The 27309-nt window shown below is 39.3% G+C and overlaps 1 protein-coding gene across 5 annotated transcripts in view; it reads right to left on the bottom strand.

The window, feature by feature from the left end:
* The window catches only part of ENTHD1 (ENTH domain containing 1), a 97676-nt gene extending 71565 nt beyond the window's left edge, over positions 1-26111 (bottom strand). Inside the window, exons 1-3 of one of the 5 annotated variants that reach the window (XM_059886591.1) lie at positions 26024-26111; positions 20937-21440; positions 5028-5270 (exon numbers count right to left, since the gene is read on the bottom strand). In XM_059886591.1, the coding sequence (XP_059742574.1) occupies positions 5028-5270; positions 20937-21285 (592 nt within the window). In that variant the 5' untranslated portion in view covers positions 21286-21440; positions 26024-26111. Of the gene's footprint in view, positions 1-5027; positions 5271-20936; positions 21441-25457; positions 25542-26002 lie in introns of those variants that run through there. The other 4 variants (XM_059886593.1, XM_024991974.2, XM_059886592.1 and 1 more) reach the window with 4 other exon arrangements.
* Between the last annotated feature and the right edge of the window lie 1198 nt (positions 26112-27309).

Consider the following 27309-nt stretch of genomic DNA (forward strand, 5'->3'; position numbering starts at 1 on the left):
CTTTGATATTTGGCAAAACTAATACAATTATGTAAAGTTTAAAAATAAAATAAAATTGGAGAAAAAAGAAAAAAAAAAAAAAAAGAAGCAAATATTCTAAGATGTGAATAGTGGTTGGTTTAGGGTGGTAGAGGTATAAGCTGCTGTTTCTTTTTTGTATATTTATTTTTAAATTTTAAAAAAATCACTGCTTAAACATTCATCAGTGTAAATGTCTTAGTAGCAATCACACTTGAACCACACACTCTGCAGCTGAGACTGTGATAAAGCCACCAAATATGGCTCTACATCAACTCTCCATAAATATAAAGTTCACTGTGGGAAAATGCTGGTGGTTTTTCTGTTTTTGATGCATGTACTGTTTGTTTATCTTTGTGGTGGGTCCCGACTGCTCTGCACGGGCCTTCTCTCGTGGCAGCAAGTGGGGGCCACTCCCCAGTCGTGGTACGTGGGCTTCTCACTGCAGTGACTTCTCTTGCTATGGAGCACGGCCTCTAGGCACACAGGCTTCAGTAACTGTGGTGTACGAGCTCAGGACTTGTGGTTCGCAGGCTCTAGAGCACAGGCTCAGTGGCTGTGGCACACAGGCTTAGTTGCAACACGTGGAATCTTCCCAAACCAGGGATCGAACCTGTGTCCCTTGCATTGGCAGGCAGACTCTATCCACTGTGACAGCAGGGAAGTCCAACATGGGTGTTTTTGCTTATTAAAGTATGACAGCTGCTTTGAATTCTAACTTTTGGTTCAGCAGGAATCGTGCAATTTTTAGGGAAATATTTCCATGATGTGAAATGTTATTACATTTAACACAGGCCAGAGCAATCCTTCTCTGATACAGGTCAAGTTCCACTGCAAAGAATAGTACCGCTAAAGAGCTCTTTATAGAAGACCTGATGATCCACAGAGGTAATGCTTTGCTGGTCTAGCTGTAAGCAATGTCTCCGGTGATAGTTTTTATAATTATTACCTCTGAGGAAAGGCCCTAACTCTGATGCTTACAGCTCAGAAAAGCTGAGTTATCACTGTGCTTTATACAGCTTTCTGTCTTGCCATCAAGCAGCACTTATCCTTCAGCTCATCTCTTCCTTCAAACAACAAAATCATCTAAATAAAAAATACCCAAGCTATCCACCCGAATTAAAACATGAGGAAAACATCCAGGAATAGGAAAAAAGGAGTAGAAGCAGCGGTGTGTGTATAACACCTTCTCTAAAGTATCTTTTTTCCCTTGCTAATTCACCACAAAGAAGTGAGGCACAGCTGTTTCAGCTCAGGATCCTAAAGCCAGGGTATCAGATTTCTAGCAATGCATTCAATTTTACATTTCATTATAACTAAATAATTCAGAAGCATCTTTAAATTCCTTCTGATGGAAATTTACCCTTATGAAACTATAACTTGCCTTCATTTTCTCTGACTCAAATGTTAGAGTCATTTTCGATTTCTGTCTTTCTTCTCCAATATATCATCTATGTATCCATTCCCTCTCTATATTCTGTCTTTAAACATTACCTTTTCCTCATTTCAATAACCTTTGAGCGGGTCCTAGATTCAAACAACTGTCTTCTAGAAAGCTTCCCTCCAATTTGTAGCTCCTTCATTTCTACACAAAGCAATAAGAATTATCTTCCACCAACAGCTGTTTTCAGTAATAAGAAAGCTAAGTTCTGTGACTAAGCTGAACATCCCTTCTGTTCTCCAAGGCCTACTATGGATCCTTCTTGCTAGTTGTATCAAACAAATTTCCAAATACTGCTAATAAACTGTATTTATAAACGGTGCAGAGTACTCTCAACTATCTGCCCGCATTTTTCTATGTATTAAAATTTATATTTTCTATTCCATTTAATCTGACAACCATGTATTACCATGATTAATTCATTTCTTGTATTCTTTCCCACTATGGTAGGGACTATTTGTTGTCCCCTATATTTATTCTCTCCTTCTTCCTTAACAACAGATTTTCTTTCATTTGGGCACATGCTGCTGTTATATAAAGACTACATTTCTTAGCCTTTCTTGAAGCTAGGAGCATCCATGTAACTAAGTGCTAAACAATAAGAGTACATAAGCCAAAACGTTACAGGCAATTTCCATAAACGTCCTTAAGGGAAGGGGCATTCATATTTTCAACCCTTCCTCCTTCCTGCTGGCTAGAAGGCAGAGGTTATGGCTGGAGGCAAGCAGCCATTGTGGATCATAAAGTGGAAGTTACATGGTGAGTTTGGTGGAACAAGAAAAGAGCCCTGACATCATGAAGAGCCATACTGGTCCTAGAATACCTAGTTCCGGACTATTTTTAGAAGAGAGAAGTTCTTACTATGCTTACACCACTACCAGTTCTGTGGCCCTAATACTGTCACTCACGGGTGCCCCTGATTTTAACTGATCCACACATCTCCAAGTTTTTATTTGCTGTTTTTCCTGTCCTATTAATAATGCCTCCTAATAAACTTTCTTATCTTCCCCAGGCCCAGCCGAATTAACAGTTTTTTTTTCTTCTTTTAAAATACAGTTTCAGATTCAAACGCCTACATGGATATGGCCAGTATTGCTAAGCTTACTTAATCCAGTTTCTCTTTTTTGAACACAAACACGCACTTCTATATATCCCCTTTGTATGTATACGATATACAGTGATGGTAAATGAAATGTTAAAATCATGTAACAGATTCTTTAACAAACTTACTACAGCTTTATATGTAAAAATTCATTATTCACTTTAAATCTTCGCTACAAATGCACCTCAGCGATGCTGCAATCCACCAAAACTCCTTTTGAACATCTTTTTTTTAAACGGACTGAAAGTCCATCACCGGATATAACCTCTGTGAGAGCAGAAATACACCCGATTTGTTTACCAGGCCTAGCCAACAGTGCCTGGCACATAGTAGCCAGGTACTCAATACATGTTTGTAGTATGAAAAAAATGAATTGTAGCAAAACTTCTTCATTTGCAGGTAGACTGATTTTTTTTAATAGTCAAAAGGTATTCAGAGCTCAGTCTAGTTGAATAACAAGCTATCATAAAGCTGGGAAGTATCATTTTGGGTTTAAAAAAAGCAGTGACTGTAAGGCAATAAGCTGGATTTTCGTATATGAATCACGAAAATGGCTCAGAGCTGAGCTACTTCTGCAGCAGTTTAGGGATTCATCTCATGAGTTGACGGTGAAGGGCGCCAAGCTTTCTCCCATCTCAGAGCATCTGCACCACTGTTTCCTCTGCCCAAAGATCCCAGATATACCTGGACAGTTCCCTCACTTCATTCAGGTCTCTGTTTACATCTCTGCCTCCTCCAAAAGAACCCCCCTCACTACCTGACCTAAAATAAAGCCATTCCTGTCCCTCTCTGCCCTGTCACTGCTTCCCTTTGCTTTACAGGACTTGACACTATCTGACACAGTATTTTACATCTGTTTTATTTAAGTGTGTTTAATATTTATCTCTGGCACTAGAATATTTGCTACATGATGAGAGGGGCTTTGTTTTATTCGCTGCTTTCACTCCAAAGTTCTGCTAGATATCCAAATTTCAAATTATAAATTTAATAAATATATTTATAATGAAAGAAAGGAAGAGGAAAGCAAATGGAAGAAGGAAGAACAAAAATGATAACAGAGAAGTAGTGAAAGAGATGCAGAAACTCTAGGTGAGTCATAATTGGTTATTTTACTCTGTTACTTCATTTTAGGTATCAGTTTGAATTTAAGGCTTCTATGAGAAAATTTCAGAATGTGTCTCTTTCAAGATTTGTTTCAAAGGACCAGGTCCCCAAAGAAAGAGGTTCCAGTACTTTTTAGAAGTATTTGGTTGGTATTTATTAATACTATTATAATTACAACACCCACCTCTCTTACTATCTCTCAACTGCCCAGTCCACACCAGTGCAAATGGAGTGAACATTTGAGAACTCTTGACTTGTCAGAATAGTATTATACTTTAATGATTTTTAGCAGGATTGTTTTGTATTGGCATTAATATTAACATTTAAAATTTTTAATATTTAACTGACACCTGGAATGTCTATCTTTCAATATCTTGCTTAATATGGTTACATGATAAAGCTGGGAGTCAGGCATTTGAAGATGCTTTCAACTATGTGCTCCTATATGTATGTAACATATATGTAACATACATATATATATGTAACATAACATATGTGTATGTTACTCCTACTATGCCCCTCACTATGGCACAAAGTGTGTAGCTGCTTTCAAGGGCCAGTTACCTAAGTCACATTTCATTAATATTTTTGCTTCTTCAAACTGTCCATTCTTTACACACAATTTATGAACAGGGTTTATACTGGAGAAGTTAGAGCCAAATGACATTCCTTTGTTGTTGTCTAGTCGCTAAGTTGTGTCCGAGTCTTTCCGAGTCTTTTTGACCACGTGGACTGTAGCCCGCCAGGCTCATCTGTCTGTGGGATTTCCCTTTGTGTTTCAGCAAATTCAGTAGAAAAGATAACTGCCTTTCTGATTTCTATTAAAACATTATAAATAAGTGCCTTCTTTTCTAAGAAGGACTACTTTTCAGTGGTCCAGATTTAACGTTTTAGGTAAAGGAAAGGGTTATATAACACAGGGAACTTTCCTAGAAGAGTTTTACAGCATTCTCAGAATTTGGAGGCACATTTTTTAATGTCAATGTCCTGATTTGGAGGATCAAAGAATGCAAATGTGTGCACACCCAGACCCCTAGTCTCCGAACACACTTCTCCTTCATCTCCAGTTATGATTAACATCTTAAAACTCAATCCGGATGCCAAATAGGGTAGTACTAGTTAATACCTTTAAAGCTCAAAAACATTTTATTTGCATCCCAGATAACTGCATTCAGAAACTGTCATAAAATTATCTACTGAACAGTATCCTTCATCACTGTTGTCTACATTATGATGTCTAATGTAGTAACAGTACTACTAACATAGCATTAATACTTCAGTACTAAAACCCAATGTTTTCTACTTTTTAATTGTTCTTAAATGCTATCTATTGCACTTTAGGCCAATGCCCATTATACGCACTTTTATTATGTAGCCGTGCAATCTTAAGAAGCTTATTCTTCTTCTCTGAAACAGGAATTTCTGGTGTGGGGGCAGAAGCGCACGCTGTTGGTGAGTTACCCGCACCAGGTAATCTTTTAGGAAATGTCATAGAGTAGGAGGTACGCCGTCTAGTCCGACACGCCACTTCCCTCTCTCTATGCAGCAACTGTTCGTCCATCAGCAACGTTATAACTTGTTTTGACTTTTCCCGGATATAATAACCTGAAAAATACATTAATTGGCTTAGAAAATTTTAATTAAGGCTACCATAGAATTTTATTCTAAGAAAAAATAAGCAAAGTTGTAAAAACCTTTAGCAAATGTAGAGGGAAATCCAAATTTCATCAGAATTGTCAATGACTATACTCCTATTCTTACACTTTGAGAAGTAAGCATATGATGAAATCACATCATGCACTGGCATTACATTTTTCATCTTAAATATGCCATTGAATTTCTCTTCTGAAAGCACTACGTTATTTATTTCGTTTTTCAAAGTGGCCTTGAGCACCACCTAATACTGTACTATATAGGCGTCTGTTTACTTGTTTATTAGTTTCTCACCTGGAATACAAGCTCCATGAGGGTAGAGACTCTTTAGTGTCTAGAAGATGATTGGCACACAGTTAGTGAAAGTAAAAGTCGCTCAGTCGTGTCCGACTCTTTGCGACCCCATGGACTATACAGTCCATGGGATTCTCCAGGCCAGAATACTGGAGTGGGTAGCCTTTCCCTTCTCCAGGGGATCTTCTGAACCCAGGGATCGAACCCAGGTCTCCCGCATTGCAGGTGGATTCTTTACCAGCTGAGCCACAAGGGAAGCCAAAGAATACTGCGGTGGGTAGCCTAACCCTTTCTCCCACAGATCTTCCCAACCCAGAAATCGAACTGGGGTCTCCTGCATTGCAGGCGGATTCATTACCAACTGAGCCATCAGGGAAGCCCATAGTAAATACTTACTGAATATTTACTGAGTGAATGAATCAATAAAGGAGAAAATTACCAAAAAGTCTCCATTTTCTTCTTGATGCAGTGCAAATGGAGCCGACAGATGAAAAATACTGGTTGCAATTTACAACTTAGCTGCCTGAGAAAGTTATTTGGCCTGAAGTAATTTCTTAGAACCTTCCTAATTGGAAAAGGTTAGAACTACAAATTATGGGGCAGATGTGGAACATTCTACTCAGAGTCTGCAGGGATGGGTGGCTTTGGGGACAGCTGCAATAGTTCAAAGGGAGAAGCAGGTGCCTTGAGCGGAATGTCAAATACAAGGATGAGGGGCTTCCCCCACAGCCTCAGGCCTCCTTCCTGAGCAGTCTGCAGCATCAGGACAGTGAGGCCACAACACTTCACAGAAAACTGGGAAGAAATCATCCCAAAGTGAACTTCCCATTCAAGGATGCCCACTGCCCTAGCCACCTCCCATCATCCCCTAGGTACTGGAGAGTAGGAACCTGGATGTTTAAAAGGATCAGAGTTGAAAGTGAAAAGATTCAAGAACCCAATAAACCTGCTTCAATGATGAGGTAAATAATAACAATAGTAATAAGATGGCATCTACTTACTTCTTACCAATACATTTCTGAAAAGGATGAATATATAGTACTAAAATATAATGGGCTTCCCTGGTGACTCAGTGGTAAAGAATCTGTATGCCAGTGCAGGAGACATGGGTTCGATCTCTGGGTTGGGAAGATCCCCTGGAGAAGGAAGTGGCAACCCATTCCAGTATTCTTGCCTGGGAAACCCCATGGACAGAGGAGCCTGGAGGGCTACAGTCCATGGGGTCGCAAAGAGTCAGACACGATTTAGCACCTAAACAACAACAACAAACTAAAACAGGATAGTGCTGAAACAGTTAGGCAGCAACCGCTCTGTGTTTGGAAAAAGGGAGAATAGTGAAGGGGACTGAAGAGGGGGAGAGAGGAGGAGGGAAGGAGAGGGAGACAGAGAGACAAAGAGAGGATGGGGAGGAGAGAGAAAACAGATTCTCTGAGATAGGAAATTAAACTACGTAACAGATCAACAGCCAGATACTACATAAGACACATCAAGATGGAAAGCTTGTTAGTTGAGATGAAGGTTGAAACAAAAACAAAGCTGTATACCATTTCATTGGGAATCTTCTGGTCATTAGTGACAAAACCTCAATTTGAACTGCTTGTGGGAAAATCAGGGGTTGCAACTGGGCTACAGATACAAATGAAGCAGAGACTAGCAAACTGTCAGCACCCTCGCCCAACCACCTCTGCTTCCCTCTGTGACGCCTTTTCTCTTCTCACAGGTCCACTTCTTCAATCTGGATGTGGAAAAGGCCACAGACAGCTCCATACTCACACCTCAGACTGTGTCACCTGAGAAGTCTCCTTCTTCATTATTCAAATTTGAAAATTCCACGAGAATCACACTGAGTGGCCCAGCTTGAAAGTCATCTACCCGTCACTATGGCCAGAGAGTAGGATGCTACCATTGGCAACCCTCATTAGAAAGACCCAGTGGATTAAAATGCGTGAAATAATGCTGTCTGCAGCAACACTGACGGACCTAGAGACTGTCATACTGAGCGCAGCCAGTCAGACAGAGAAGGAGAAACACCATATGGCATCCCTTATACATGGAATCTAAAGAAAAATGATACGAATGAACTTGTGAAACAGACACAGACTTAAGAGAAGAAAATTATGGTTGCTGGGCTGTGGTAGGGGAGAGGATGGGGGGAGGGATAGTTAGGGAGTTTGGGATGGACATGTACACACTGTAACATTTAAAATGGATAACCAACAAGGACCTAATGTATAGCTCATGGAACTCTGCTCAATGGTATGTGGCAACGTGGATGAGAGGAGGGTTTGTATATGTATGGCTGAGTCCTTTTACCGTTCATCTGGAACTATCAAAACACTGTTTGTTAATTGGCTTTACCCCAATACAAAATAAGAAATTAAAAAAAAAATTCTTAAATTTTGTACCCATATGAAATGATGGATGCTCACTAAACTTCTGGTGGTAATCATTTAATGATGTACGTAAGTATGCTGTATATCTTAAACTTAAACAGTGCTACTGGCAGGCGGGTTCTTAACCACTAATGCCACCTCGGAAGTCCCATATGTCAAATACACCTCAAGAAAACTAGAAAAAAATTTTTTTAAAAAGACACAGTCGGGTGAGAGGAGGATCAACAGGATAGAAAAATGAACGAGGAAAAAGCCAGTATGAACAATCCTCCCAAACTCAAAGGATGAGAACATGCAAGTCTCTAGATTAACTACGCAACAGGTAATTCTCAAGGATGTTAACTTACGCAGTCGTTTAACCGTTTCCTGTATACTTTAAGTTTCAGGAAATATTCTAAGTAGTGGGGGCACCGGTGAGGAAAAGACAGACAAGATCCCTTACAAAGATAATTTCAGATAAAAATTCATGTTTTACAGGAAATGAAGAAGAGAGATGTGCTAACATCAATTCAGGGTGCGGTCAAGGAAAGTCTTACTGAGGAAGTTACATATCAGCTGAGGCTTAAACAGCAAGAAAAAGCCAGCTGCACAGACCTGCACAGGGAGAGCTCCTGGCAGAGGGAACAACCCAGATTTCGCTTCTTCAGGAAAGCCTCCTACTGAGAGATAACAACCCCTTTCCGCCTCACCCTACACGTACCTCAGGGCCTCACTGGTCACATTAGGCCCCCCTTCACACACTCACTGGAGAAGAAAATGGCAACCCACTCCAGTACTCTTGCCTGGAAAATTCCATGGACGGAGAAGCCTGGTAGGCTCCAGTCCATGGGGTCATAGAGTCGGACACAACTGAGTGACTTCACTCACTTTCACTTTCACACACTCACAGCACCAATACCTGTCTTTCAGAGGCTTCCACGGTTTGTAACTGTCTGTGTGATAAATGTCTTTTTCTTCTATTAGAGTACAATATCCATGAAGGCCAAAACTATCCTTGTTCTCTTAAGAGAAACTTAAGAAACATTTGCATGTTTCACAAGCTGGAATCAAGATTGCTGGGAGAAATATCAGAAACCTCAGATATGCAGATGACACCACCCAAATGGCAGAAATCAAAGAGGAACTGAAGAGCCTCTTGATGAAGGTGAAAGAGGAGAGTGAAAAAGCTGACTTGAACCTCAACATTCAAAAAACTAAGACTGTGGTATCCAGTCCCATCACTTGATGGCATATGTTGTTCAGTTGCTCAGTCATGTCCAACTCTTTACAACCTCGTGGACTGCAACATCCCAGGCTTCCCCCAGGCTTTACCCACTGAGTCACAGGGAAGCCCAATTTATATGGTAAAAGAAATCAAATAGTCGTTGCCTCTAGGAAAAAGGGAGGCTTGACTGGAAAGGGTAATAAAGGAACTTTCTGGGATGATGGAAATGTTCTTTATTTTAAGTGGGTGATGGATATGTTTATCAACATTTGCCAAACTGTACACTTAAGATCTATGTGTTTTAAAGTACGTAAGTTACATCTCAATAAAGCACTGTTAGCATTAAAAATATACTTTAAAAATAATTTATAGTAAAGAAATGGAAAATATTATTAAAGGAGTCAGTTATCACTTTTACAGTTTTTATATTCCTAAAAGAAAGTCAATTGCTATAAATTTGCTGAAAGTATAAATACATAAAGGTATTAATCATCCATTCACCAAATACCTATTGGGTGATCCTACACCCAGGCATCATACTAAGTACTAGGAACACTATTATCGCCCTTAAGAAATTCAAGTTTGGGGAACTTCCCTGGTTGCTCAGTGGTTAAGGACCCATCTTCCAATGCAGGGTATGCGGGTTTGATACCTGGTCAGGGAACTATGACCCCACGTGCCGTGGGGCAACTGAGCCCGCGCGCCACAACTACTGGAGCCCACGTGCTGCAACGAAGATCCCAAGAACCACAATTAAGACCCAACACACCAAAAATAAGGAAATAAGTATTTTTTAAAAAAAGAAGAGAAATTCAAGTTTTGTAAGGGATACAGACACGGATATCAGTGTACTCTGACAGAGGTATACAGACACTGTGGACATAAAGGAGAGGATGGTACACTCTCCCTGAGGATGTCAAGCAGATTCAGGACTCTTGACTCAACTATGGAAACAAGGCATCTTCTCTGATGAGTTTGAGCCTTACCTGTAATGGGCCCTAAATCAAAGATAAAAGAAAACTGGCCAGTCACGCTAGCTGTATCAAGTTACTTGCCCAAATTAGTTACACTTGAGTGAAGCATTTTCTGTTTTAATTGGAGGATAACTGCTTTACAATATTGTGTTGGTCTCTGCCATACATCAACATGAATCAGCCATAGGAGTACATATGTCCCCTCCCCCTTGAATCTCCCTCCCACTTCCCACTCCATCCCACCGCTCTAGGTTGTCACAGAACACCAGATTTGAGCTTCCTGTGAGTGAAGGACTTTTTAAGCCATGAGAGCTGCAAGGGGTACATTTCTTATACCATCTTTGAATGGTATAAGATAAATAACCATAAATGGTATAAGATAAATAACTCTGAAACATGCAAAAAAGGATAAACTGCTCAGCTCCTGCTCCAGATTAGTGAATAGAGCTAGTTCAGTTCTTAGGTCCTTCCTATCTGCTTTGTGTAACTAGTTAAATGCTTGGTCAAGTCTGGAGACAGACACGTGTTGACAAGACGGAGTAGAAGTGTGACGAGCATCAGGAGGATGGGGATAATGTCATTCATTCATTCACCGATACACTGCAGTAGTTAAGAACATGGATTCTGAAACCGAAACACCTAGACTGCAATCCTGGCTCTGTCACTGTGTGAACTATTAGGTTGGTGCAAAAGTAATTGCAGTTTTGCATTGTTGAAATTTACTGTTTGATATTGGAATATATTCTTAAATAAATGTGGTTATGTTTACAGTATTTTAATGTGCATTTCTTGCTTTATGATTTTTCGCTAATGACTTATTACTTGCTCTGTATTTTATATGTATTTTAGACTATGAAAATTATGTTAGACAAAAAGTAAATTTGAGCAATTTTCTTATTCGAGTTCAAAATGGGGCGTAAAGCAGAAGAGACAACTTGCAACATGAGCAACGCATCTGAACCAGGAACTGCTAATGATCATACAGTACGGTGGTGATTTGAGAAGTTTTGCAAAAGAGACGAGAGCCTTGAAGATGATTGTGGTAGCTGGCCATCAGAAGTTGACAACAATGAACTGAGAGCAATCATCAAAGCTGATCCTCTTACAACTGAGAAGCTGCCAAAGAACTCAACATTGACCATTCCACAGTCATTTGGCATTTGAAGCAAATTGGAAAGGTGAAAAAAATCTCCATAAGTGTCTCATGAGCTGACCAAAAATGAAAAAAAATCGTTTGAAGCATCTTCTCTTATTCTATGCAACAACAGCTAACCATTTCCCAATCAGACTGTGGCATTCAATGAAAAGTGGATTTTATCCAACAATCGGCAATGACCAGCTCAGTGACTGGACCGAGAAGACGCTCTAAAGCACTTCCCAAAGCCAAATTTGCACCAAAAAAAGGTCATGGTCACTGACTGTTTGGTGGTGTGCTGCCAGTCTGATCTACTACAGCTTTCTAAATCCCAGTGAAACCATTACCTCTGAGAAATATGCTCATAAATCGATGAGATACACTGAAAACTCCAACGCCTGCAGCCAGCACTGGTCAGTAGAATGGGTCCACTTCTCCACGACAACACCCGACCACACATCACACAAAAAATGCTTCAAAAGTTGAATGAATTGGGCTACAAAGTTTTGCCTCATCCGCCATATTCACCTGACCTTTCGCCAACTGACACTTCTTCAAGCAGCTCAAAACTTTTTGCAGGGAAAATGCTTCCACAACCAGTAAGAGGCAGAAAACGCTTTCTAAGAGTTCGTCAAAATCTTGAGGCACAGATTTTAAAAGTCATGTATTTATTTTGAGATAAACAATTTGATTCATTGCTTTAAATTTACTTCACCTGAAAAGCTGTCTGGAGGTTGAATAAAACCGTACTGAGAATATCATTTGAAAATATTAACGTACTATTTGCAAATAAGTCTCTCTCGTTTCCCACCTCTTCTGACTTGTTTTCTCAACTTTTTTCCCCAGTAGTATCTCTGTTATTAATTACTAAGCATGTTCTTTGCGATAGGCACCGTTGTAACGTTGGAGATGAAGCCTGGACAAATACCTGTGGCGGATCCATTTTGATATTTGGCAAAACTAATACAATTATGTAAAGTTTAAAAAAAAAAAAAACAAACCAGACACAGAATGTTCCTGTCCTTATGAAACTTACTTTCTAGTAGGAGAAGCTATGTCATAAATAATAAGATAAAACATACCAACATCTGACAAGAAATATCATGAAGAAAAAGAAAACAGAAGGTGCAAAACTTATCAGTGCAAAGAGTGGGCGGGGCTGCTTTTTTGTAAATAGGGTAGATCTAGAAGTCTGCATGGGCTTCCCTAGTAGCTCAGCTGGTAAAGAATCCACCTGCAATGCAGGAGACCCGGGTTTGATTCCTCGGTTGTGACAATCCCCTGGATAAAGGATAGGCTACCCACCCTAGTATTCTTGGGCTTCCCTGGTGGCTCAAATAGTAAAGAATCTGCCCACAATGCAGGAGACCTGGGTTCGATCCCTGGGTTAGGAAGATCCCCTGGAGGAGGGCATGGCAACCCACATCAGTATTCTTGCCTGGAAAATCCCCATGGACAGAGGTGCCTGGCAGGCTATAGTCCATGGGGGTCACAAAGAGTCAGACACGACTGAGCGACTCAGCACAGCACAGCACAGAAGCCTGCACTAATAAGATGACTTTTTGAGCAGAGATCTGAAGGATGTAGAAAGCACTACAGATATCTGAGGACTCCAGGCAAAGGGAACAGCAAGTATAAAGACCATGGAGGAAAAAAAAAGACTCTTTTCTATAATATCTTCTACTTTTATCTTTTCTCCGGTCTCTTCTTGATAACCTGTATCTAGGGTATGATCCAGCTGTAGATTACTTGGGTCACTACAATTTCTCCTTGATTAATTTCTCCCTACAGATTTCACTCTGCTTTTTTTCTTCTTTGATTGAACAAAATTATTCGCACCAAGCAGTTTTTTAAGGATCACATTCCTTTCTTCAAGTCTCTTGTTATTTTTATGACTTCCATTCAATAAAAATTTACTAATCATTTAACATATGGTATATACCCTCAGAATTTAGATAAGAACAGATATACATAGTAGATAAGATACACTATAAAAATACCACTCTGATATTATGCATAAACTGCTGGAGCAATTATTTCTGCCCAATGAAGAAAGGAAGAGAGTTGGGGGTGGGGGGTACAAAGGAAGACGCTTCTGAGCTAGGATCTGAAGGCTAAATAGGAATTCAAAGAGCAGATATCAAGGAAAGAATATTACAGGGAAGAAGAAACATCTTAAGTACAAGTAGAGGTGTATAAGCAAATAATATATCAGGATTGCTTGGTGATACAATGCACTAGATTGAAAACTAAAGAAATGAGTAGAAAGGTAGATTGGAAACACATTAATGGTCCTGACATTATCATGAGAACCAGTCGTTTTGAACTATTTCAACAGCACATCTCAATAACAAAGTTTTACATATGTATCCACCCCCTAAATATATGTATATTTACTTATGTATGAATTATCTCAAGAGCTACTATTCTAATATGTTACACTCACTAGAGAACAAACACAAAAAGAGAAGTGTATAAAACATAAAATAAGTAATACTTTCCCCAATGCAATAGTTTTTCATTAATATTTATTAAATTAGTAGTGTGCACCAGTTATCAATCGATAACTAATATGCCTTCCATAATCAACAAATGAATATGCAGTTGACCCTTGAACAACACGGGTTTGAACTGCGTGCGTTCACTTAAATGTAGATTTTTTTTTCAAGAAATATGTACTATGATACCACACAATCCACTGCTGGGTGAACCTGAGAATGTGAAACTGAAAACAGGTTATAAAGTTATGTGCAGATTTTCCGCTGTTCACCGGAGGGGGACGGTGTCAGCGCCCTAACCCCCCAGTTGTTCAAGGGTCAACTGTAGTATACTTCTGCTGAAAGTTCTAACTTGCCTTTTTTTTTTTTCTTTCTTGATGCTAACAAAGCGAGTATTTATAAAGTCCAACACAGCATAGTTGTATTTCTTTAATCCTAAACTCAAACGTTAGGTAATCTGAAAGACAGTGTATTCAAACATAACCGTACATATGATACTTTGTACATATAAAAGGTATAAATGAATAAATAGATTTTTCTATATATTGATAACTGCATGCTTATCTACTTTCTCAAAATAGCTCATAAACTCTTTAAAGCAATGGCTGACCCTCTCTTTCCATTTAAAAAGATATTATCATAGTGGTAAATACAGTAATAACATAGCCGTTTTGTGAAGTACAAAAATGATTATACCCCATTCACCATTATCCAAAAAATTATGCCTTTAAAACCTAACTCTTAGGGAAAAACAATATCATATACTCCAGGTGGCGCTAGTGGTAAAGAACCCGTCTGCTGATGTAGGAGACATAAGAGACTCGAGTTCAACCCCTGAGTCGGGAAGACCCCTGGAGAAGGGAATGGCAATCCACTCCATCATTCTTGCCTGGATAATCCAATGGACAGAGAAACCTTTCTACAGGGTCGCAAAGACTTGGACACGACTGAAGCAACTTGGTACACACACAACGCATATATATGGAACCTAGAAAGACGGTACTGATGAAATTATTTGCAGGGCAGCAGAGCTTCCCCGGTAGCTCAGCTGGTAAAGAATCCACCTGCAACACACGAGACCCCAGTTTGATTCCTGGGTCGGGAAGATCCGCTGGAGAAGGTTTAGGCTACCCACTCCAGTATTCTTGGGCTTCCCTGGTGGCTCAGCTGGTAAAGAATCCACCTGCAATATGGGAGACCTAGGTTTGATCCCTGGGTTGGGACGATCCCCTGGAGAAGAGAATGGCTACTCACTCCAGTATTCTGGCCTGGAGAATTCCATGGACTATTCCATGGGGTCACAAAGAGTTGGACATGACTGAGGGACTTTCATTTTCACTGCAGACACAGATATAGAAGACAGTCTTATGGGTAGGAAAGAAGGAAGGAGGAGGGTGTGATGTATGCAGAGAGTAACAGCTATGGCTTTTCAGTAGTCATACATGGATGTGAGAGCTGGACTAATAAGAAAGCTGAGCACCGAAAAATTGATGATTTTGAACTGTGGTGTTGGAGACTTTTGAGAGTCCCTTGGACTGCAAGGAGACCAAACCAGTCAGTCCTAAAGGAAATCAACCCTGAATATTCATTGGAAGGACTGATGCTGAAGCTGAAGCTCCAATACTTTGGCCATCTGATACGAAGAACTGACTCACTGGAAAAGACCCTGATGCTGGGAAAGATTGCAAGCAGGAAGAGAAGGGAATGTCAGAGGATGAGATGGTTGGATGGCATCACTGACTCGACAGACATGAGTTTGAGCAAGATTCAGGAGTTGGTGATGGACAGGGAAGCCTGGTGTACTGCAGACAATGGGGTCACAAAGAGTAGGACACAACTGAGCAACTGAACTGTACTGAACTGAACATGGAAACTTATATTACCATATGTAAAATAGAGAGCCAATGGGAATTTGCTGTATGACTCAGGGAACTAATAATTTGTAATTTCTTTGTAATTTCTGGATTAAGTAGTACAGCATGCTCAAGACTCAAGAAGATATTCTCCAGTTTTATCATCAAGCCTCAACCAGACCTAAAATAAACACTTAAAAAAAGAGGACATTCACCATGACCAAATGGGATTTCTGCTAAAAATGCAAGGGAAACAGGGAAAAACACATAACATCAACTGATGCAGAAAAGGCATCTGACAAAAGTCAACACCCTATCCTGAGAAAGTCGCTCAACAGACTAGGAACAGGAGAGAACTCCAGCAACCTTATAAAGAGTATCTATGAAAAACCCATCCCTAATATCATACTCGAGGCTTCCCCAATGGCTCAGTGGGAAAGAATCTGCCTACAATGCAGGAGATTCAGTTTCCATCCCTGGGTTGGGAAGACCCCCTGGGGGAGGAAATGACAACCCCCTCCAGTATTCTGCCTGGAAAATCCCATGGACAGAGGAGCCTGGTGGGCTACAGTCCATGGGATCGAAAAAGAGTCAGACACGACTGAGCACATGATGGATGGAACATCATGCTTAATGGTGAAAGACTGAAAGCTCTTAAGATCAGAAACAAGACAAGAATGTCTGTTCTCACCATTTCTATTCATCATTGTACAGGAGGTTTTAGACAGAGCAACTAAGAGAGAAAAAGAAATAAGAGGCATCCAGAGTGGAAAAGAAGAAGTAAAATCATCTCTATTTGCAGATGACATAATCTTGTATGTAGGAAATTCAAAGAAATCTATATAAAAAAAGACCAAAATACCCCAAAAGTATTACAGCAAATAGTTATTACAGAAAATATTATAGCAGAGTAATAAAATATAAGATTAATATACAAAAATCAGATGACCAGCTGAATTTCTACACATTAGCAATGAAAAATCTGAAAATGAAATTAAAAAAACAATGTTTGTGGTTTTTTTTTTTTGGTCTGTGCAAGATCTTAGTTCCCATGCTTACTGCAGCCCAAGTGTGGAGTCTTAACCACTGGACCTCCACGGAAGTACCCATCATTTCATTTATAGTAGCACCAAAAAAAAAAATTAGAAATAAATTTTAACAAAAGAAATAAAACTTGTACAATGAATACTACAAAACATGTTTGAAAGAAATGAAAGAAGACCTAAATAAAAGGAATGATTTCTTATGTTTATGAATTTGAGGAAATAATATTATTTATATGCCAATATTCCTGAAATTGATCTTCAGACTCCACGTAATGTCAAACAAAATTCTAGATGTCTTTTTTGAAGAAATTGACAAGCTGATGCTAAACTTGATATGGAAATGCAAGGAACCCAGAACAGCCATAACAATACCAGAAAATAACAAAGTTGGAGTTGGAAATAAAGTCATATTCCTTTATTTCAAAACTTACTACAAAGCTACAATAATCAAAATAGTGTGGCACAGGCATAAGAATAGATGCACAGATCAGCGGAACAGAACTGAGTACAGAAGTAAGCCCATATATCTATGGTTGATTGATTTCTGTAAGCATGTCAATATAATTCAATGAGGAAAGAATTCTCTTTTCAGCAAATAGTAGTGGGACAACTGGGTATAAAAGAATGAGTCTGGATCTCTACCTCCCACCATATATAAAAATTAATTCAAAGTGGACCCAAGATAAATGTAATAGCTAAAACTACAAAATTCTTATAAGAAAACATAGGTGTAAATCTTTGTGACTTTAGACTAGGCAATGAGTTCTTACTTATGACACAAAGTACAAGCAACCAAAGGAAAAACAGATAAAATGGACTTTTTCAAAATTTAATCAAGAAAGGAAGAAAACAACCTATATAGCATGGGAGAAGATACCTGCAAATCATCTATCTGGATAAAGGTCTTATATCCAAAATATATAAAGAACTCTTCAAAAAAAAATTTAATGGGCAAAGAATTTGGATAGACATTTCTCTAAAGAAGACATATAAATGGCCCAACAAAGACATGAGAAGATGCTCAACATCATTAGTCTTCAGGAAACTGTAAATTAAAACCACAGTAAGTATTAATACTGCTTCACATCCAGCAGAATGGCTATAATACAAAAGATAAAACAAAAACAGGATCACCAAGGATGTTAACAGCAATCCTCCTATTAATACACTGCTGGTGGGAATGTAAAATGGTGCCATTGCTAAGAAAAACGGTTTAGTGGTTCCTCAAAAAGCTAAATATTGACTTACCACATGACCTGGCAATTCCACTCCTAAGTATACTTTCTGAAAGAAAGAAACTGAAAGCAGGAGTCTGGTAACTTGTACACTAGAGTTCTCTGTAGCATTATTCACAACAGCCAAAAGGTGAAAACAGCCCATTAACAGATGACCAGATAAACAAAATGTGGTTAAGTACCTGCAGATTAATGTGATTCAGTATAAAAAGAATGAAGTTCTGCTACATGCTCTAACATGGCTGAACTTGGCGGACATGGTAAGTGACATAAGCCAGACACACAGAAACACAATTACTACTACATGATTCCACTTCACGAGGCACCCAAAATAAGCAAAATCAGAGAGACCAGAAGCAGATTAGAGGTTAGCACGGGAATTGCTGCTGAACGGTTACAGAGCTCCTGTTGGGGGTGATGAAAATGTCTGGAAACAGACACTGGTGATGGTTGTGCCACAGTGTGAATGTAATGAATGCCACTGAGTCATACACTTAAAATGGCAAAGTTTATGTTACATTTATTTTATCTCAATTTTAAAAATTAATTACACACCAAAGGTCATAGGACTGTGACCTCTAAATGGGTGAACTGTATTGTGTATGAATTATGTCTCAATAAAGCTGTTTTTTAAAGTAAAAAAAAAATCAGCTCTCAAGCTATAAAAGATATAGAAGAATCTTAAAAGCATATTGCTAAGAGAAAAAAAATTCTGAAAAAGCTACATATGGAATGATTCCAAATATATGACAATCTGGAAAAAACAAAACTGCAGAAACAATAAAAAGATCAGTGACTGCCAAGGGCTCAAGGCAGGGGAGAGAGGATGGACAGGTGGAACACAGGGCACTTTGAAGGCGGTGAAACTATTCTGCACAATACTGGAATGGCAGATCCATGACATCATGCATTTTCCAAAACCCATAGAACTGCAGAACACAAAGTGTGAACACTTTGTGTAAACTAAGGACTATTAGTTAATATTACTGTATCAATACTGGTTTAATTGTAACAAATGTGCAACACTAATGCAAGATGTTAACAGGAGAAACCATGTGTGGGTGGGGAAGGGCGTGTGGGAACTCTACTTTCTGCATCATTTTTCTGTAACCCTAAAACTGCTCTAAAAAAGACTCTATTTTTAAAAGGTATACTTAACAGAGACTGCACTGAATTTTATCCTCTTCTCATGATTCATTAGGCTATTCACTTCAACAAATTATAATTTGACTTTAGATGGGAGGAAGTGCTGATTCTTTACCACTGTAGAACAATATCAGGCACTACTGAATCATCCCAGTGCAATACCCTATGCAGCCTTTCCCGACTTCTCTTCCACCCCCGACAATATTACTTCATGACCTAAATTTCTGTATTCATAAAACTACTCCCATCATAGTTTCTGAAGAGTCCATAGTCTTTGGAAACAGTTTATCACACTTATGACTAAATTCCAGTCTAATTATAATTACAGTGACATTATTATATTAAGTTGTCATGCTTCCTAGTTTATTCACTTTGTTCTTTTTTTTCACAGGGCCATGTTAGTTTTATTTGGTCTAATTATAAACTGTGTTTTAAAACATACAAGTTTATATAAAACAAAATAAAAATCATCTCTAGGGACTTCCCTGGCACTCCAGTGGTTAAGACTCCAAGCTTCCATTACAGGAGGCGCAGGTTTGATCCCTAGTATGGGAACTAAGATCCCGCAGGCCGTGCACAGCAGCCAAAACAAACAAAAAACACAATAGCAAAATTTAAAAAAAATCATCTCTAGTCCTACCAGGACCACTTGTTAAACTCTTATATAATAAATTTCATATACATAAATATAATTTTTTAAACAAAATTGGGACAATTTGCATATTCTTTCTTCCATTTATTATCTCTCTTAACAAATGTTGATGGTGCCTCTTCTGCTGAGAACCAGCAATGGGCAAGGTAGACAACGTCCCTGCCCTCATGGAGCTGACATCCTTTGGGGAGAAACAGGCAAACATATTTACACTCCTCACAACCATCCTATGAGACAGACATTGTTCTTATCCCAATGTACAGAGAGCTAAACTGAGGTAATCTAATAAGTTACCTTAGTATATGCAGTTAGGCAGCAGCAGAGTCAGGATTCAACCCCAGGTTGAAAGAAAACCCTATTTGATAAAAAAATACTCTGAGCTTTTAACTCATGAAAGAGATCTTAATATGATATCCTGTATCTTTATAAAATCGTACCAGGAGTAATACTTTAGATTAGCTCCCTAAAATAACACATTTACTCCAAGGACATAGTTCCTTGACTTTAATCATGAAGCTTGCTCATGGAAAATTATTCATTGCTATTTTGTCATATGTAAATTAAGCAGGAACTCAAGTTCCACTTTTTAACTTTTTGGTGTATTTTTTTTTTCACTTTATTTTTTAAATCAATTTATTTAGACTAAAACAAAAATAGTTCACACATTTTCTTCCCTCCCTCCGCCTCTGACAACTGCTAATCTGCTCTCTGTACCTATAAACTTTTCCTTTTTTTAACTCCACATGTAAGAGAAATCATACAATATTTGTCTTTCTCTGTCTGACTTATTTCACTTTGCATAATGCCCTTGAGGTCCGAAAGAATAAAATCTTTCCTTGTGCGACAACATGAATGGACCTTGAGGGCATTATGCTAGGTGAAATAAGTCAGGCTGAGAAGGATGAATACTACATGATCTCTCTTTTATGTTCATTGTCTACGAGGTGTCCTTTTATGAGGCACCTAACTGTGTTAGTTTCACACATCATTTTGAAAAATATACATACATTGTTTTCAAAGGCACTCAAGAGTCAACACAAAGGATTAAACAGGAAACCCAAACTGTCCCAGAGGAAAGGCAGCTCGTACATTTAAGAACTACTTTTCCCCAGCTTCTGCTTTAAAGTAACCCCCCTCCCACACTCTTACTCTTTACTAGCACACTGTATAAACTTCTTCATCTGGTACCTTGATCTTTTCCAGCTTCATCTATGTGTTGAAAATCTTTTAGCGTTTGAAGGTTACAGTACCCCTCTCTGCAATGCTGAATAACTTTCTTTGATCCATTCTTGATGAGATAATCCATTAGGGTAAGGGATTTATACACATGGCGCCAGTTCTTCCCGTGGTCGTTGAGTCTCTGCCATAGCATGTTCATAATTTCAGAGAGAGAAATTGTGTTGAAAGTCAGGTCGCTGATATCTAACATTAGAGAACTGGAAGGACCCCAAGGGTCATTAGAAGTTGCTTCCCTGACTTTTATTTCAGCATCTGAGTAATTCTTCACGAAGTTTTTCACTTGCCTCCTGAATGCCATAGGTAAGACCAGTCTGAAGGTAGGACGGGGGCTGAAAGCAACACAATAGGTGCTTGTGTCATTGGTTTACAGAACCCTTGAGAGGTAGCTGGTCCCCAAGTCTGCTGCTCCCAAATACAAATGACTCCTCTCCATCTTGACAAGGTTTCAGTTTTCTGCAAAGGAATACACACGAAAAATAAGTAAGTTAAACATTTTTTAAAAGTCTCCAGAAGAGCAATTCAGTCTGAAAAATCTAGCTGTAGTTTCCAAATCAGCGCCTCACATACATCAGCCAGAACTGAGGGGACCATGTAAATGTTCCTAGGATCAATACGGGAAAATATCTCACGAGGGATTAGCCTATGTTATTTAAAGAAACATAAGTGGTCTTTCGAGACCTAAAAGTTTCCATTGAAAGTATCACTGGGACTTCCCTGGCGGTCCAGCGGTTAAGAATCTGCCTGCCAATGCCAGGGGACACGGGTTCGATCCTTGGTCTGCAAAGATTCCACATTCTGCAAGGCAAGTAAGTCCATGTATCACAGCTACTGAAGACTGCACGCTCTAGAGCCCGTGCTCCGCAACCAGAGAAGCCACTGCAATGAGAAGCGCAGGCGCCACAACGAGAGAATAGCCCCAACTCACCAAAACTAGAGAAAGCCCAGGCGCAGCAACAGAGACCCAGCACAGTCAAAAATTAAAAAAAAAAAAGTATCCCTGAACCTCTTTGGCCAGAAATAAAATTATTATAAAGTATTACAAGAACAGTGGACAAATTAATGGTGGACAAGAAAATGGAACTTGCACTATGACATCTCAAGATCTGTTGTCACGTATAAATATGCTATGTCCCGAGACTAATCAAGCGAAAACTGAGTCTTACAATCATCAACTGACCTTTGGTCCTATCCTTCTCAGAACTTACAAGTCATTAGAATCAAATCTAAATATGGTCTGTTTTCTTGTTAATCTAAAAGAAGGGAGGATCATCAACTATTAAGAAATTGTCCTCAGTGGACTCTACATGTAACCCACGGTGCCCTAAACCAATGTTTTAGTCCTGGTAAGGCTGGTATGTCGAAGGAAAGGTTAAATTACTTTCTTTACTCAGCTTTAGAAACATATTCCCTGATAAGCATCCAGACCCAATGAGTGCTCAACAATCTATAATCAGATTTTACTAGAGAAACTGCATACATACTAAAGAAAAAATGCTAAAAATCCATAACAAATATGCTTGCTATTTTTAGTTTTGTTTCTCTTCCTTGACCTTCTTGATTTTTAGCTCAGGTTTGATGAATTTCTCTGTATGTATTTAAGGAAGACATAATTTTCAGAAGCAACCTAAATAAACTATCACTTCTTTTTTAAAAAATAAAAGAAGGGAATAAGTAATCATTTTTTTTTTTGGTAGAAGTGCAACGCATTCTCAAATAAACAAGGCAGAAAATGTATCTTTTTAATTAAGATTTCTCCTAAAGAGACCATCATCAACCCTAGACAAAAAAAGAGAAATTGTGTATTTTTACAATTTTCTGATTTTCTCTCCTGTTTGCACTTTGAATACAGACATTTTTACCTGACTCACTCCTACAGTGAAAACTCGACTTATAATGTGTTTCAATAAGCTATTAAAATTTTCAGTCATGAGGGTTTTCTTTTTCTATTGTCCTTTTTTGCCCTCTACCAAGCTCACTCAATGCAGCGATGTACTGTGACATTGGCTTGGAGCAACAAATATTGATCTGTTTCTTTACAAGTCTATTAAAAAAAAAAAAAGCCTTGTTAGAATCATAACTTGCTAGAATTGAATACAGTTGTTAAAATTTTTTTCTTTTTCAAATAGCTACCTATGTATATTTTGGAGGGACAAAATCGTAATATCTAGGTTTTCCTCTATTCTTAACCTGCATTTTTAAATTAAAAAAATGCTTTCTTAGATGAAGTTTCTGCCATAGAAAATTATCTACATAATAGCCTTCCATCCAATAGAGTAGTTCACAATGGGATGTGCTGGATTTATCAAAATTAAATATATTCTTAACCATTCAAAAAACTAAAGAAAAATGTCTGGATAAGTGAATTAGTATTATTTACTAACATACAGTACATAAGTGAATTAGTATTATTTACTAACATACAGTACATTGTGACATGAACACAGAATACATAACACACCATTCTACTACTTGAAATCTTGAAATCTTCTCAAGCTAACAAGAAATTCATTTGTGTTCACTGTAAATTAGGTTGGTTTATTATGTGTTTAGACGCCTGGCTATATGCAAACACTCAGTTTACTCAGTCCTTCAAAAGTTTGAGATTGTAAATATAGTGATACGAGACAAACGTAGTGCCCGAGAGGATAAATGTTCACACCTGAATTTTGGCTGCCTGGCTACCCAAGTCCTTACAATATATAGGGAAGTAAGATATTTCATGTTGTAAATTTGGGTTTTCTCCTCTGAAAGGCCTTCACCCACCACACTTACTACTTAGGTCCTCCCATCATGCTCTTTTCAGACCCAGTTTATTTCCTTCATGACACTTATCAGGATGTATAATTACGTGTTTGTCATTTTCTCTTCGGCTTTCTCCACCACCAGATTAGAAACTCCTTGAGAGCAGCAACCATGATCATCTTATCAGTAAATTCTACTGCATAAACAGGTACCTAGCAGGCACTCAAATATGTTGCATGAATGACCAAGTGGTGGATTGATTTTGCTTTGGGACAAACATGAATTGATTCTACAGCTTTGGGTTATAAATATGACATTTAAAAATATAATCCAACCCTTGCAACAGTCAAGTAAAGTTCTAATGTTTACTTATGAATCTAGAATTAAAACTAGAGTTAATATCTAGTTTTAACTTTAGAGTTTAAAGCAAACATTTTCAAAGCAATCAACAAGTATTTCTTGAGTACTTATTTTTATATAGCTTTGTGGAAGAAATAATAAATGTAAAACATGCTGCATACATTTAAAAATATCAATTAGTTAAGGAGCTTTCTCCCATTAACACTTCCAAGATAAATAATGAGGTATAAAACATCTCTTAATTTTCTTACTCCATTTACCCACTTATTCAACTCTTTGACAAAGGCTGTTTTCTCCCTCAACTTTACCTGAATAACAGGAGACTATTTAAGTTGCCAACTGACATTAAACTACAGGTCCACAGTCTCTTATCTGAATCTTTTGAGGCCAAATAAGTTAGGGACTTCAGACTTAATGGGGGGGGGGTGTGTGAAAACCTTCTGAAAAGTAATGCCATGCCTACACTATATATTACATGATATCCACACAAAGGTCTGGGGTAAGTAAAGAGGTCTGAACAATTAAACACATCAACATGACTGCAATAAAAATTTGCAAATATTTGTAATAAGTAAAGACAAATGGCTGTTTCAGTTCAAATCTTGGACCTAGATAAGTTAGGGGGGAAAAAGTGGTTTTCAAAACTTCTTGGATATCAGAATTGAGAATAAGAGATTGAGGGGCTACACTGACTTTATCCAAAGATTTAGGACACTAACTATAACAGCATCTAAGAGGCTGAGTACCAAGAGGCATCTTTGGAAAGACACATTTAGGGTAGTGCTATGAAGACAGAACAACTTTTGTGTTTATACCGATTCTGCCTGCAGACATGAGATCAACTCAGGAGAAAATAAACTCTGGCCAAGATTGTTTTGGAAGAAGGATTACAGAGATCACCAGGGCATTAGCAGGTGTTACTGTTTTGATGGAAAGCACACTGCAAGAGGCAGAGAAACTAGAGTCCTGCCTGTGCGTTCACTAAATCACTCAACTATTATTTCCCAGAGTTTACCGTGTGACAGGCTCCATTTCTAAGAAACAGAGAAACAGGAGCACAAGACACAGTTTCCACCCTCTGGTGTAAATGGCATGCTGTTGTTGCTTAGCCACTAAGTCGTGTCCCACTCTTTGTGACCCCACGGACTGTAGCCCACCAGGCTTCTTCTGTCCACGGGACTTCCCAGGCAATAATCCCAGAGTGGGCTGCCATTTCCTTCTCCAGGGGATGTTTCCCACCCAGGGATTGAATCTCCTGCATTGCAGGTGGATCCTTAACCACTGAGTCCCTTCAGTGAAGCGCTGTGTAAGTGCTACTCTTCGCTGTAGGCTCACAACATGCTCACACCTAGGCATTCAGTACCTCACCTCATTACTTTAATTAGGACTCCAGAGGCATGGATTTGAGGTCCTAGTCTGCCATTTCCTATTAAGGTTTCTTTGAGCCTCAGTTTCCCCATCTGCAGCATAAGGGGAAAAAATCACCACATAAGGGGTGGTGGGAAAGACATGACATGCTCCACAAAGAACTGAAGGTAAAGAGCAGAGGAAGAATCCGCTTCCTGTATCCATTCCTTGGCATCACTTAATTCGTTCAACAGTGGTTTCAGAACGACCACTGTGTTCCATGCAGGCCGTGTGGGGGACACTGGGTCACACAGATGACTCAGACCAGTGACTGCCCTCAGAGAGCATGCAATGTAGTGGGAGTGGGTATTGGAGAAGCTTCTAGAAGGAGGGAGTGATGTAACACCATCACACAACAGTGACCTTCCCTCAGGGAGACCTGCGGGCCTTGTCCCCTTCTCGCCTCGCCTGACAAGGCGTAGGGACCCGCATGGAATGGGCAGTCGGAGAGCACCCCTCCAGGCCCCCTCCATCCCCAGCCCCACCCCCAAATGAGAGGCTACTACCTGAGGGGAATGTCCAGCCACCTGGCATCTGGGCCTTTTCCCTACCAAACACCAGGCCGGCCCCCCGCAAGCTGATCCGCCTCCTCCAACCAGGCCGGAGAGCTCACGCCCTCCCCCACTTCCGCTTCCTCACTTCCGGCTCTTCACTTCCGGCCTTTCCTTCGGCTGATGCCCGGTACTCCCAGGACTTCGAGGAAGGGAGACGCCTCGGGTTAAAATAATCCCTGCTTGTGACTATCCAGCGGTATGAAGGCAGATGTCTTCCTTTTGTGATCAGTTGGGCTGTGGCACTGCCTAATCCTTCAATGAAAGAATAAATTTTACAATCCGTGTTATTAGTCTAATTTTAACTGACTGGAAACGTGATCTGAAGGACAAAGAATATAATCTCTAGTAGTAGTCTCTAGAGATGAAAAGTAATGGGAAATGACTGAGTGCTTCCAGTGAGGGCCCTGGGTACCCCTGATGGCTAGTCATTGAAACAGGCAACTGATTTTCACTGAGCACCTAAAGCATCAAGGACTCAGATAGAATCGAGTTCGATTAAGTTGACAGGCTAGTGGAGGTGACAGGCACCATCACAGAAGATTGTGACAAGGTATGCATAGCATAATGAGAGAGGAGAGACCATCTGATTCTACCAAGGAGTAGTTGAGGGCAGCCTTGAGAGAAGAATTTATATCTGAACTGATTCTTAAAGGATGACAGGAGTTCACTGCATAGACAAGAGGAAGCTATTAGAGGCAAAGGACGCATCATGTGTAAAGGCTTGAAAGCTGAGAGAGCCTATAATCCTGGTAAAACTGCAAGCTCCGTAGCTACCATGGCAGTCACAAAGACTGTTAGTGAAACAGCAGAGGGAGGTGAAGTGGCAGAGGACAGTCAGATCATGAAGCGCCTTGTCTGTACTGCCAGGTGGGTTTTATCCAGAAGGCAATGAAAGTGTAATCAAACCTATGTTTTAAAGAACCATGGTGGCTGTGTGGAATACTGACTAGAATGGACGAAAACACATGTAGAGAATAGGAAAATGCTTAGTAAATGAAAGTTACCTTTGCTTTTAGTTCCTACTGCTTCAATCATAATTACTATAATAACAGCCTACATTGTTGATACTGGCATGTAGATGGGTAAGTATAATATAAAATGATAGGAAATACGAAAGAAATTGGTGCATTATAACCAATTTAGCTGGCTGTAATATAGAGTAATGAGAGCAGAAGGCAGAGGGAAATTGAAAAGATGGTCTGGAAACGGGTGGTTCAGGACCTTGAAGGCCATGATAAGGTGTTGGACTTTATAAAGTA

This window comes from Bos taurus, chromosome 5, assembly GCF_002263795.3.
Source record: "Bos taurus isolate L1 Dominette 01449 registration number 42190680 breed Hereford chromosome 5, ARS-UCD2.0, whole genome shotgun sequence".
Lineage (NCBI taxonomy): Eukaryota > Metazoa > Chordata > Mammalia > Artiodactyla > Bovidae > Bos > Bos taurus.